This window comes from Podarcis muralis, chromosome 2 (genome assembly GCF_964188315.1).
Source record: "Podarcis muralis chromosome 2, rPodMur119.hap1.1, whole genome shotgun sequence".
In the NCBI taxonomy this organism is placed as follows: domain Eukaryota; kingdom Metazoa; phylum Chordata; class Lepidosauria; order Squamata; family Lacertidae; genus Podarcis; species Podarcis muralis.
In genome coordinates this window covers 40,381,033-40,393,042 of record NC_135656.1, presented here as the reverse complement: position 1 = coordinate 40,393,042, position 12,010 = coordinate 40,381,033, and the positions used below count along the sequence as shown (strand labels likewise).

Genomic DNA, 12,010 nt, shown 5'->3' with positions numbered 1-12,010 from the left:
GTGGACTATACCCCCCTTTAAATGCATATCAACGAAAAGAAAAGAACTCACTCTGAAACTCACCTACAGGTGGTACCTAACACCAAGAAAACTAGCACTAATACGCCGAGGAATCTCACCAAAATGCTGGAGAGGGTGCACCTCCACAGGCACATACCTCCACATGTGGTGGGAGTGCCCCCAAATCCAACCATTCTGGACAACAACTGTACGAGAAATAAGTAAAATAACCAAGCAAGTATTAGAAATCACCCCAGAATTGGCTTTACTAAACACCTTCCAAGACAATAATGCCCACTTACAACACAAAGAACTCATAACACACCTACTTTCAGCAGCCAGAAGCATCATAGCCAGACACTGGAGAGACCTGTCAGGAGTAGGCATGGACCAATGGTACCAAATAGTATGGGAAACAGCCCTACTAGAAAAATTAACCAATAAACTGAAACTGACACGGGGACAAATAGAAGAAGACGCCTTTACGGCTCCCCTTTATCACATACACAGCCCAACAAGACAACGACAATAATCCACCAACAGCATACAAATCAATATGGCTAACCTGATCCAAAACACCCACCCACCCCACTCACACATGAAAACAAAGACCACCACAGCCAACCACAAATGAATAACCACACCCTAGGCCAACCCCAACCTCTCTCACCACCAAAGGAACACAAGCGAACAGCAAAGAACCTGCACAAGCAATGCTGACACCAAACCCTACATATAGTAAGTGAAATAGAAACATTGCCACCCGACCCCACTCTCACCCATTGGCTGAGGGAGGCGGCGTACAGCTTTTGGGTCATGTGGCCAGCATGACTAAGCTACTTCCCACGAACCAGAGCAGCGCACGGAAACACCATTTACCTTCCCGCTGGAGCAGTACCTATTTATCTACTTACACTTTGACGTGCTTTCGAACTGCTAGGTTGGCAGGAACAAGGACCGAGTGTGGCGATCACACAGGGTCCCCGGACGTTTCACCATCTATTGATCCCTCTGCCACCACTTTATTTCTTGCTGCCACCACCCAGGCCCTACCTAGTAAAATACTGAGTCCAGTCAGGGTTAAATTGGAACATAAACTTCTGTTTATTTATTGCAGTTTAACAAGTGTGTGGTTTCATAAACGGTCTCAGTCAATTACAATCATGGGGTGCCTATCCAGACCTATAACTTCTGCTGCCTGCTCTCACTCACTAAACCACCTCTCAGATTTTTACCTGCCTTCCTAGCTCCTAACTGTTCCTGACTCAGCTTTTTTCGCTACACTAACTGATGGATCCTGATAGACTTCGCTAACTGATGGATCCTGATAGATTCCGACAAGCCTTGCGGAACCCTGCTCCTCCTGGCGACTCATTAGATGACCTTGTTGAGGACTGGAATAACCGGCTCTTGGCAGCCATTGATGAGATCATGCCTAAGCGCCCTCTGCGACCCCGTCGAAACCGGGCCCCTTGGTTTACTGAGGAGCTCCGGAAAATGAAGCGGGATCTCAGACAGCTAGAGCGAGTATGGCGACGGACTCGTGACGGAGCCTCAAGAACATCTTATAGGACGCTTATGAAAGCCTATGAGATGGCTATGAAAGCTGCTAAGAAATCTTACTTTGCAGCTTCCATTGCATCCGCTAGCTCTCGCCCGGCACAACTTTTTAGAATAATTAGGTCAATAACGTCCTTAGGAGGACAAACAAATTTAAGCACAAATTCGACCCACAGCTGTGAGGCATTCGCAAGCTTTTTTGCGGAGAAAGTCCTGTTGCTCCGCCGTGACCTCCCTGCCAATTTAGATACAGTGACTGAACTGGAGGCCCCTCGACTGACTTCAGGTCCAGTGTTGGACCATTTCGATTGGATACTCCCTACTGATGTGGATAGATTCCTCCAAGTTGGTAGGCCCACCACCTGCCTCCTTGATCCGTGCCCGTCTTGGCTGATTAGGGAGTGTCCAGATGTTGCGCGGACCCCCCTGGTTGAAATTATCAATTTGTCCCTTGACACGGGGACATTCCCAGGGGAACTGAAGGAAGCAGTGGTGTGTCCACTCTTAAAGAAAACTTCATTAGATCCCTTAGACCTATCCAATTACCGCCCAGTTTCAAATCTTGCATACCTGGGTAAGGTAATTGAGAGAGCGGTTGCTGAACAGCTTGGTAGGTTTCTGGAGGAAACATCGGCATTAGATCCATTTCAGTCCAGTTTCTGTCCTGGTTTTGGGACGGAGACGGCTCTGGTTGCCCTAACAGATGATCTCCGTAGACAACTGGATCGAGGCGGGTCAGGACTGCTGATCCTTTTAGATTTGTCAGCAGCCTTTGACATGGTCGATCATGATCTTCTGGACCACCGCCTCGCAGATGTGGGGATACAGGGCATAGCCCGTAACTGGTTGTGCTCTTTTATCTCTGGTCGGGGACAGAGGGTGGCACTAGGGAGGGAAATGTCATCGCGCCACTCCTTGGTGTGTGGAGTGCCGCAGGGCGCAATTCTCTCCCCGATGCTTTTTAACATCTTTATGTGCCCCCTTGCCCAGATTATCCGGAGCTTTGGGCTGGGCTGTCACCAATATGCTGATGACACTCAGCTCTAACTGCTGATGGATGGCCACACCGACTCGGCCCTGAACACACTGACCAGATGCTTGGAAGCTGTGGCTGGATGGTTTCGTGGGAGGCGATTGAAACTAAATCCTTCGAAGACAGAGGTCCTATGGCTAGGTCAGGATGGCATGGGGATGAGGGAGCAACTCCCTTTTCTTGCGGGGGCCCAATTAGTGCCATTGCCTTCCGTTAAGAGTTTGGGTGTAATCCTTGATGCCTCCCTTTCCATGGAGGCGCAAGTTACAGCAACAGCCAAGGCGACATTTTTCCACCTTCGCCGGATCAAGCAGTTGGTCCCTTACCTTTCCCACCCCGACCTGGCCACAATGATCCATGCGACGGTCATCTCCAGGCTTGACTACTGTAATTCGCTCTACGCGTGGCTGCCCTTGAAGCTGTCCCAGAAACTCCAGCGGGTACAGAATGCTGCAGCGAGGCTCCTCACGGGGTCTTTGCCATGGGAGCATATTCACCCAGTGCTTTTCAAGCTGCACTGGCTCCCGGTGGAGTACAGGGTCAGATTTAAGGTGCTGCTTTTGACCTTTAAAGCCCTTCACGGCTTAGGACCCTCGTACCTATGGGACCGCCTCTCCTGGTATGCCCCATGGAGAGCCTCAAGGTCCATAAATAACAACACCCTAGTGGTCCCAGGCCCTAAGGAAGTTAGATTGGCTTCAACCAGAGCCAGGGCCTTTTCAACACTGGCTCCGGCCTGGTGGAACGCTCTGCCTCATGAGACCAGAGCCCTGCAGGATCTGATTTCTTTCCGCAAGGCCTGTAAGACAGAGTTGTTCCGCCTGGCCTTTGGCTTGGAGCCAATTTGATTCCCTCCCTCCCTCTCTTTCTCTTTTCTTTTCCTTCTCCTCCTGCAATGAGGCTACATTTTAATATTTTAATGTTCCATTATTTTAATGTTGTATTTTATTTTTGTTTTTAAGTTGCAATCATTCATCTTGTTTTATTATTGCTTGTAAGCCGCTCTGAGCCCGGCCTTGGCTGGGGAGGGCGGGGTATAAATAAAAAATTATTATTATTATTATTATTATTATTATTATTATTATTATTATTATACACTAACTCAACCTACCTACAGACTCTATCCCAATTCACTCTCACTCCAACCAGCCACCCAACTCCCATCGAACTCCCCCTTCGCCTCTCCCAGAGCTGATTTTATAGTCCCTCTGACTCCACCCCCCTGGGTTCTGATTAGGTAACCTGTTTAACTATTTCACCTCCAGCACTCTCATATGTTAACGTCATACCGAGCAACGGGAGCTCACCCCATTGCTGGGATTCAAACCGCGAACCTTCTGATCAGCAAGCCCTAGGCTCTGTGGTTTAGACCACAGTGCCACCTATGTCCCTTAAATTCCAGAGAGATATCAAAAGGAAAATATATCAGTTTTGCCATAAAGGCAAAAAAAGCGCCTCAGAGTGGCTGGGACAACCCAGTCAGATGGAAGGAGTATATTATTATTATTATTATTATTATTATTATTACTACTACTACTACTACTACTAGTAGTAGTAGTAATAATAATTATTATTATTACTAGTAGTAATAATAATATTAGCGGGTGGTGCTGTGCGTTAAACCACAGAGCCTAGGACTTGCCGATCAGAAGGTTGGCGGTTCGAATCCCCGAGACAGGGTGAGCTCCCGTTGCTCGGTCCCTGCTCCTGCCAACCAAACGGTTCGAAAGCACCTCAAAGTGCAAGTAGGTAAATAGGTACCGCTCTGGCGGGAAGGTAAACGGCGTTTCCGTGTGCTGCTGTGGTTCGCCAGAAGCGGCTTAGTCATGCTGGCCACATGACCCGGAAGCTTGTCGCCGGCTCCCTTGGCCAATAAAGCGAGATGAGTGCCGCAACCCCAGAGTTGGCCACGACTGGACCTAATGGTCAGGGGTCCCTTTACCTTTACCTTACTGCTACTACTACTACTACTACTACTACTACTACTACCAACTTGCCAAGCCCCACTCACCATGTCTTGTTTTTCTTGCAGGGCAGGCCTTTGACCCAAGAAGAAGCATCACATGTGCTGTTTCAAATGTCCTCTCTTCAGTTGTTTTTGGGAATCGGTTTGACTACAAAGATCCGGTGCTGCTGGAGAACCTGCGTATTGTGCAGGACTTCATGGGCTACCTCCGTACTTTATCAATGCAGGCATGTTGTTCCTTCTGCATGCTGAACCTGGGGGTCTTTCTTCCATCTCTGTGTTTCTTTCTGCTGATAACTATTTCTGCACTCAAACAGGCATGCTTCCTCAAATTTACTTATGTCACCAGTAGGGATGTAAAATGTGGTTCAATTCCTCTCAGTGTGATCTGTTACAGGTCTTTCTCCCACATAACAAACTGCAATCCAAATCAGTTCTTCACCCCAGTGGCATGTCTTTATGCAAATAATGCCAAAAATATCATCACATTTTTGTTAAAGTTGTAAGTTTAGATAAAATGCCATGTTTGAATGCTGTAACCTAAAGGAAAAACGTTGCACTCTGACAAAAGCATCAGAGAAGGCTCCTATTTTTCCACTGGAGTGAGATAAGTGACCTGATGACTCATTTCTGGATACAAGAGTGGCAGAGCTCTCACAGCAGGAAGCTGAAACTTGAAAAGTCTCTGTGTGTGCTTGTTGGACATGACTACTATTACTACTAGTAGCAGAAGAAGCAGCAACAGCAGCAGTAGCAGAGAAGTTCCAAAAGCCACATTAATTTAATAGCCTCTGAATGAGAGAGAGGCAAATACAGTTTATCTCATTTCTCATTTATCTCATTTATGATTGCAGTTTATCTTATTTCCTCATTTCCCCATTGCTTCTGTTCCAGATTTATAATTTACTCCCAGGAATAATGGCTTACCTACCTGGACAGCACAAGAAGATATTAGCAGACTGTGCAAAAATGAAGGCCTTCATTCGTGAGAGGGTGGAGTCCCACAGGAGGACACTGGATCCTCAGAATCTCCGTGACTATATTGATTGCTTCCTTATCAGGTCAGAGAAGGTAGGGAGATCCACACCTTTCTTTCCCTACATTTCTGAGATGCCTTCATTTGTAGTTAATTTGAAACTGTCCCTCATTGTTGTTGCACTCCCACATTCTGAACCATTGTCCCTCTCTTGGCTTTGGTGGCTGCTAAAGTCCATCTCCAAACTAATCTCAGATGGAAACATCTGTCCTCCAGTATATTGAGACATCAACCCAGGCAGCAGAAATGCAGCTGACCAAAATGAAATCATACATGAGATTGTGGCCTGAAATCCCCCTCCCCCACCACGCTGGTTCTCAATGGTGTCTTTATATTCAACAATATCTTTATATTGCAATAAGCCATGTACATCTTGTGTTAGAAGTTAACACAGTTCATTCCATTTATAGCCTTGAGAAGACAAGGTCATGACAGACCAGACCACCAAGGTTATTGTGTGGAATAGGATGAGATGTTTCAATTTCTCCACCCTCCTTTCCCTTCTGCCTTGTTTACAGAAACAAACCAATCCTGAGAATATCTACAGCACCGAAGAGCTTGTCCAGTGCGTGTTTGGACTCTTTATTGCTGGGTCAACAAACTCAAGCACTGCCTTAGTCTTCAGCCTCCTGGTGATGGCTAAATTTCCACACATTCAAGGTACTTAAATGGCCAAAAGATCTGATTTGCTCTGCTATCCAACACAAAATTTTTCAAAGGTCACTTGCAGTAAATTCAACAAAACAGCAAAATATGCACTATTTCACTAATATAGTAATAGTGTTATGGTAAAAAACATGTAAAGAAAATATCAATGAACAATTGGAAGTTGCATGATAAAAAAAACAGCAAAGCTGTTCAGAGGCAGTAAGACTTACTCATAAAGATCATTGCAGAACAAAAAAGTATTTCTACACCTCTAAAGATGTCAGACGAGGAGGTTTGAATGGGGGTTAACTTTAGCCTTAGTTTCTAAGAAGAGAAAGATGATTTGACATACAATTTTTTATATTTTCATGCTCCTTTCCACTCAGATGAATCCCTAAGTGACTTACAAACAATTATTAATAATGGCATGATAGAACATAGTAGAAAATCACAAATACAGTACAGCATAAATCATATGAATACCGTATTTTTCGCACCATAGGGCGCACCGACCCCTCTCGCACTCCAGGCTTCAGGAAGCTATCCGCTAGCCGTGGGAGACCCAGCTCTCCCACGGCTAGCGGAGCGCTGCATTAATCCCGAAGCTTGGGGCGTGCGGAGCTCCGCACGCCCCAAGCTTCGGGATTAGCGCTCTGCTAGCTGTGTCTAGGCTGTGGATAGCAGCCGGCTTCCCGGAGCGTCAGGCGCCCTGAAAGCAGAGCGCCCGGTGCTTCGGGAACACATCCGCAGCATGGGGAGCCTTGCAGGAGTTCCCCGCAGGGCTCCCCACGCTGCAGATAGCAGCCTGCCGCCCGGCGCGAAGGGCGCCCTGAAGCAGAGCACCCCTCGCGCCGGGCAGACATCCGCAGCGTGCGGAGCTTTGCAGGAGTTCCCCACAGAGCTCCCCACGCTGCGGATAGCAGTCTGCCGCTCGGCGCGAGGGGCGCCCTGAAGCAGAGCACCCCTCGTGCCGGGCAGACATCCGCAGCGTGCGGAGCCTTGCAGGAGTTCCCCACAGGGCTCTCCACGCTGCGGATAGCAGCCTGCTGCCTGGCAGGTGGGGCCCACTGAAGCAGAGTGCCCCACGCGCCAGGCAGACATCAGCCAGCCCCACAAGCTCGGGGGACAGCAGGGAGGCGCAGCGCCACTATCCCACTGTTCCTCGACCTGGTTCGGTTTCCCTGACCTGCTTTTGGGGGGGAAATAAAGGGAAATTTCCCCCCCTTTATTTCCCCCCCAAAAAACTAGGTGCGTCCTATGGTCCGGTGCGTCCAATCGTGCGAAAAATACGGTAATTCACAAATATTCAGATGATGCTCCCTGCATTTTGGAAGAGAAATTGCTTGAGAAAATAGTACTGCGTCAGATGAAAAGCAGCTCCAGAGTTCTGGAAGTACATTTTCTGAATGCTTTCCATTGCAGCAAAAGTTCAACAGGAGATTGATGAGGTGGTAGGTGCCAACCGCATCCCTGGCATGGACGATTGGGTGAGGATGCCCTTCACAAATGCCGTTATCCATGAGACTCAACGATTTGAAAAAGGGAGCCTTGAGGGCTTCCCACGTGCAACAACGTGTCGTACAGAGTTCCGGGGCTACATCATCCCACAGGTATGATTCATGCATGGAATGATCAGTTTACTATGGGGAGGAAAAGGGAGGGATTTAGCATCACATGAAGGGCCTTGATCTGCCATAGTTCCAGGCAGTGTGGAGACAAGTCGTAGTAAGTTCCACCCACCTACTCCATTTCTGTGATTTTTCAGAATGCTATGCAATTATGTGAGACAGACTGCTTCAGCAATCACTGTCTTTCTGAAAAGAATGTCCTTTCTTATATGACTGTGAAACCAAAACAAATAATGCAATGTCTATCTTCTCCCTGAAGTCCACCACTGTGGTTCCAATGCTCACAACTGTGCACTATGACCCTCTCCAGTGGGAGACTCCAGAAAAGTTTAACCCTGGACATTTCTTGGATGAGAAGGGTCAGTTCCGGAAAAGAAATGCCTTCATGCCTTTTTCTGCAGGTGACTTGATTCGCATGTTGTGGGGTTGGGGCTGGTGGCCGGTGTGTGAGTAGGAGTGGGACGCTGGGAGAAAACTGATGGTTTTAGGACATGGGTAGGCAAACTAAGGCCCGGGGGCCCGATCTGGCCCAATCACCTTCTAAATCCGGCCCACAGATGGTCCGGGCATCAGCATTTTTTACATGAGTAGAATGTGTCCTTTTATTTAAAATGCATCTCTGGGTTATTTGTGAGGCATAGGAATTCGTTCATCCCCCCCTCCCCCGATATAGTCCTGCTCCCCACAAGGTCTGAGGGACAGTGAAAAAGTTTGCTGTTCTAGGAGATAAATAAATGCTGGAATTGGAGTGATGGAATGAAGGGCAAGGGTATTTCTCCTGTTTACCTAATATTTGCTTTGGAACTAATATGCATATGTGGAGCCATTGAGCAAGGGTTTCTACACACAAACTCACACAGATTTGCATAAAACTGATTTGGTTCTGCTTTTCAAATGAGAGCAATTTCACACACACAGACCCCAGAAATAGGTCACATGTTGTCTAAGTTCTTGGATTTATCTGTATGAAGAAGTCCCACACGTTTGCTGTCTTACACTGAGTTCTTTGGATCTTCTGTTGCCCTAATGACTCATTAAAAGGTAAAGGGACCCCTGACCATTAGGTCCAGTCATGGCCGACTCTGGGATTGTGGCTCTCATCTTGCCTGCTTACAGCTTCCGGGTCATGTGGCCAGCATGACTAAGCTGCTTCTGGTGAACTGGAGCAGCGCATGGAAACGCTGTTTACCTTCCCGCCAGAGAGGTACCTATTTATCTACTTGCACTTTGTGCTTTCAAACTGCTAGGTTGGCAGGAGCAGGGACCGAGCAACGGGAGCTCACCCCATCGCGGGGATTCGAAATGCCGACCTTTTGATCGGCAAGTCCTAGGCTCTGTGGTTTAACCCACAGCGCCACCCGAATCCCAATGACTCATTACCTCCAGGCTATTACCTGAAAAAGAATGTTGGTCTGGCTTAATTAGCTTTTAAAACATGCCTATTCCAGATTAGCATCAAGCAGGTCTTCCAAATCCTGCTGTACTTTGATGCTACATAACATGTCTGCAATGAAATGCCACCCACGAGTCAGAGAAGCAAAACAAACTGGAGACCAACAGTTCAAAAACCTACTTGCTGAACCACCTTGACCTTTCATGTACATAACAGTGTGCAAGCAGAGAGCTGTAGACACCAACTGAGAATTGGCCCTATTGCTGCCCTTGTTATGCTTGCTTTGGTTTTTGGTTTTTTAAAAAACCTCTTAAACTCTAGCATTTGCTGTGCACTATCTTGGTCTTTGGTTATTGATTGGCTCTGCCTTCTTTGTCTCTGCCAGGAAAACGGGCATGCCCAGGGGAAGCCCTGGCTCGGATGGAACTGTTCCTGTTCTTCGCTGTTCTGCTCCAGAACTTCACCTTCCAGCTGGTGGGAGATTTCAAAGAAATGGACGTAGCATCTTTTCATATGCAGTACAAAATGAAGAGCGCATGCGTACAAATGCAAGCCATTAGACGTTCTAAGTGATCCAGTGAGGTAAACTAAGCAGAAGGGATCAAGTCAGTGCCTCCAAAACTATTTGTAGTAAGTAGAATGGAAGCACTGAGAGATTTGAATCCAACAGTACTGAGGAAAACCAAATATTCCAAGCTTAGGTGGAACAGGCCATAGGAGCCGCCCCCCAGTAAAATATTTGAGGAGGCTGCCCTCCAAGTTGATAGATATTACCATTCAAATGGGGTGCATATGCCGCATCTTGCGATCAATTATGCAGGGCAGGACTTACACCCCCCCCCCATATTTTATTAAAGTTAGCACCCCTGGACAAGGCAGAAATTGAACAGGCTAATCCCGATATTCTCAGACATCAGCTCCCATCATCCCAGCTAGTAGTTGCTAGCAGGTTGCATGGGTGATAATGTGTTTGCTATCCTCACTTTTCAATGCCACACATTGCCCATTATTCAATGCCAATTATTCACAGTAAACAGAACAGAAGTAAAACAAGGCTCCAAAAATGAATGGAATGTCAAGTGATAATACCTTTACAAGTGTGTGTGAAGCAGATACTGCAAAACAGTTTGTTGTTTAGTCGTGTCCAACTCTTTGTGACCCCATGGACCAGAGCACGCCAGGCACTCCTGTCATCCACTGCCTCCTGCAGTTTGGTCAAACTCATGCTGGTAGCTTCGAGAACACTGTCCAACCATCTCACCCTCTGTCGTCCCCTTCTCCTTGTGCCCTCAATCTCTCCCAACATCAGGGTCTTTTCCAGGGAGTCTTCTCTTCTCATGAGGTGGCCAAAGTATTGGAGCCTCAGCTTCACGACCTGTCCTTCCAGTGAGCACTCAGGGCTGATTTCCTTCAGAATGGATAGGTTTGATCTTCTTGCAGTCCATGGGACTCAAAACAGTAAATTACCCGAATTAAGGCTATGACAGTAATTTTGAAATATAATAAGGAGCCTAACTAAATGAAATACTATGTCAATATATTTTGTTTTTGTTTTACAGAAGGTATCTTTAGGAAAATAATAAATTTAGTTTTGCCTGAAAAACTAAAAAATAAAGCAGTAGTTATTATTATTATTATTATTACATTTCTACATGCAGCAAAAACATGCAATAATATCCGTTTCTTTGGGGGGATTAAGAAATTTTAAAGATTGAAATTAAATTCTAATCCAATCTGTAAATTCGTGAAGAAATCCATTTTTCAGTCTACCAAAAATAAATTGCCTTCAGAAATATATATATATTTCAGATACTTTTTTTAGCATCAAGAGAAAAGAAAATGCAGCTGTGTTGATTCTTTTATTGCTTAAAGCAGCCTTGGGGAGGAAAAGTCCAACTGATTTTGGTGTTCTAATGTTAATATTGCAGACTGAATTACTATTACAGGCAAGAAATATTGTTAGTACCTTGGTATCTACATTAATTACAGAATTAGCTTATAATTTGCCCAGCTGGCTTGGTCTTTACCAGGTTTGGAAATAACAGAGATATGAGCATCCTACCATACAGATGGCAAAGAAGAGTGGGAATATAATTTCAATCAGTCAATAAAAAAACTTTATGAGGGGAGTGCATAAAGTTTCCACTCTGTTCTACATGCCACACCAAGTTTTTAAAACTCCCATAAGGATGCCTTCCAGTTATTTAAGGGTAAACTGTGTTAAGATAAATTATAGAACAAAATTTGAGAAAGAGGGAAAGGATTTGCTGAAACAGCTAATTGAATTAGAATACAAAAAAGGGAGGTGTGAGGAAGTCGAGGAAATAAGTAAATGAGAGATAAAGATATGCAAATATCGGATCTGTTCTTTTTTCTTTTTAAAATGTTTTTGTTTTTTCTCTTTTTACTGATCTGCTGTATTGTTCTTTTATTGTATTTTTTATTTTTTTATTTTTGAAGTATTGTAATTTCTTTATTGTTTGCTTTTTCTTTTCTTTTCTGTAATAGTTAAACTTTAATAAATATCATTAAAAAAAAAGGATGCCTTCCAGTTAAATATTTTCCTAAACTAAAAAGCCAAAATCGAAGTGTTAAAAGATGGGCTCCTGTCAGTAAGAGTTTTCATTTTCCTTCCGGCTGGAGAATGTTGAAGGTTTTCACTGTGTCAGATGTGTAGTGGTTTCAGAAATCTGGAAAAAGAGCTCTCAATGTTGTTTTTTATTACAACAAAAGTTCAACAGTAGAT

The 12,010-nt window shown here is 45.5% G+C and overlaps 1 protein-coding gene across 4 annotated transcripts in view; it reads left to right on the top strand.

Moving 5' to 3' along the window:
• Positions 1-12,010, top strand: part of LOC114590726 (cytochrome P450 2C20-like) — a 37,159-nt gene that overhangs the window by 5,891 nt on the left and 19,258 nt on the right. For 2 of the 4 annotated variants that reach the window (XM_077924308.1, XM_077924305.1), the window contains 6 exons: positions 4,626-4,786; positions 5,454-5,630; positions 6,114-6,255; positions 7,666-7,853; positions 8,131-8,272; positions 9,650-11,061. The exons of 1 other annotated variant lie outside the window; for it this stretch is intronic. In XM_077924308.1, coding sequence (XP_077780434.1) covers positions 4,626-4,786; positions 5,454-5,630; positions 6,114-6,255; positions 7,666-7,853; positions 8,131-8,272; positions 9,650-9,837 — 998 coding nt within the window. In that variant the 3' untranslated portion in view covers positions 9,838-11,061. Of the gene's footprint in view, positions 1-4,625; positions 4,787-5,453; positions 5,631-6,113; positions 6,256-7,665; positions 7,854-8,130; positions 8,273-9,649; positions 11,062-12,010 lie in introns of those variants that run through there. One more of the 4 variants, XM_077924307.1, reaches the window with a different exon arrangement.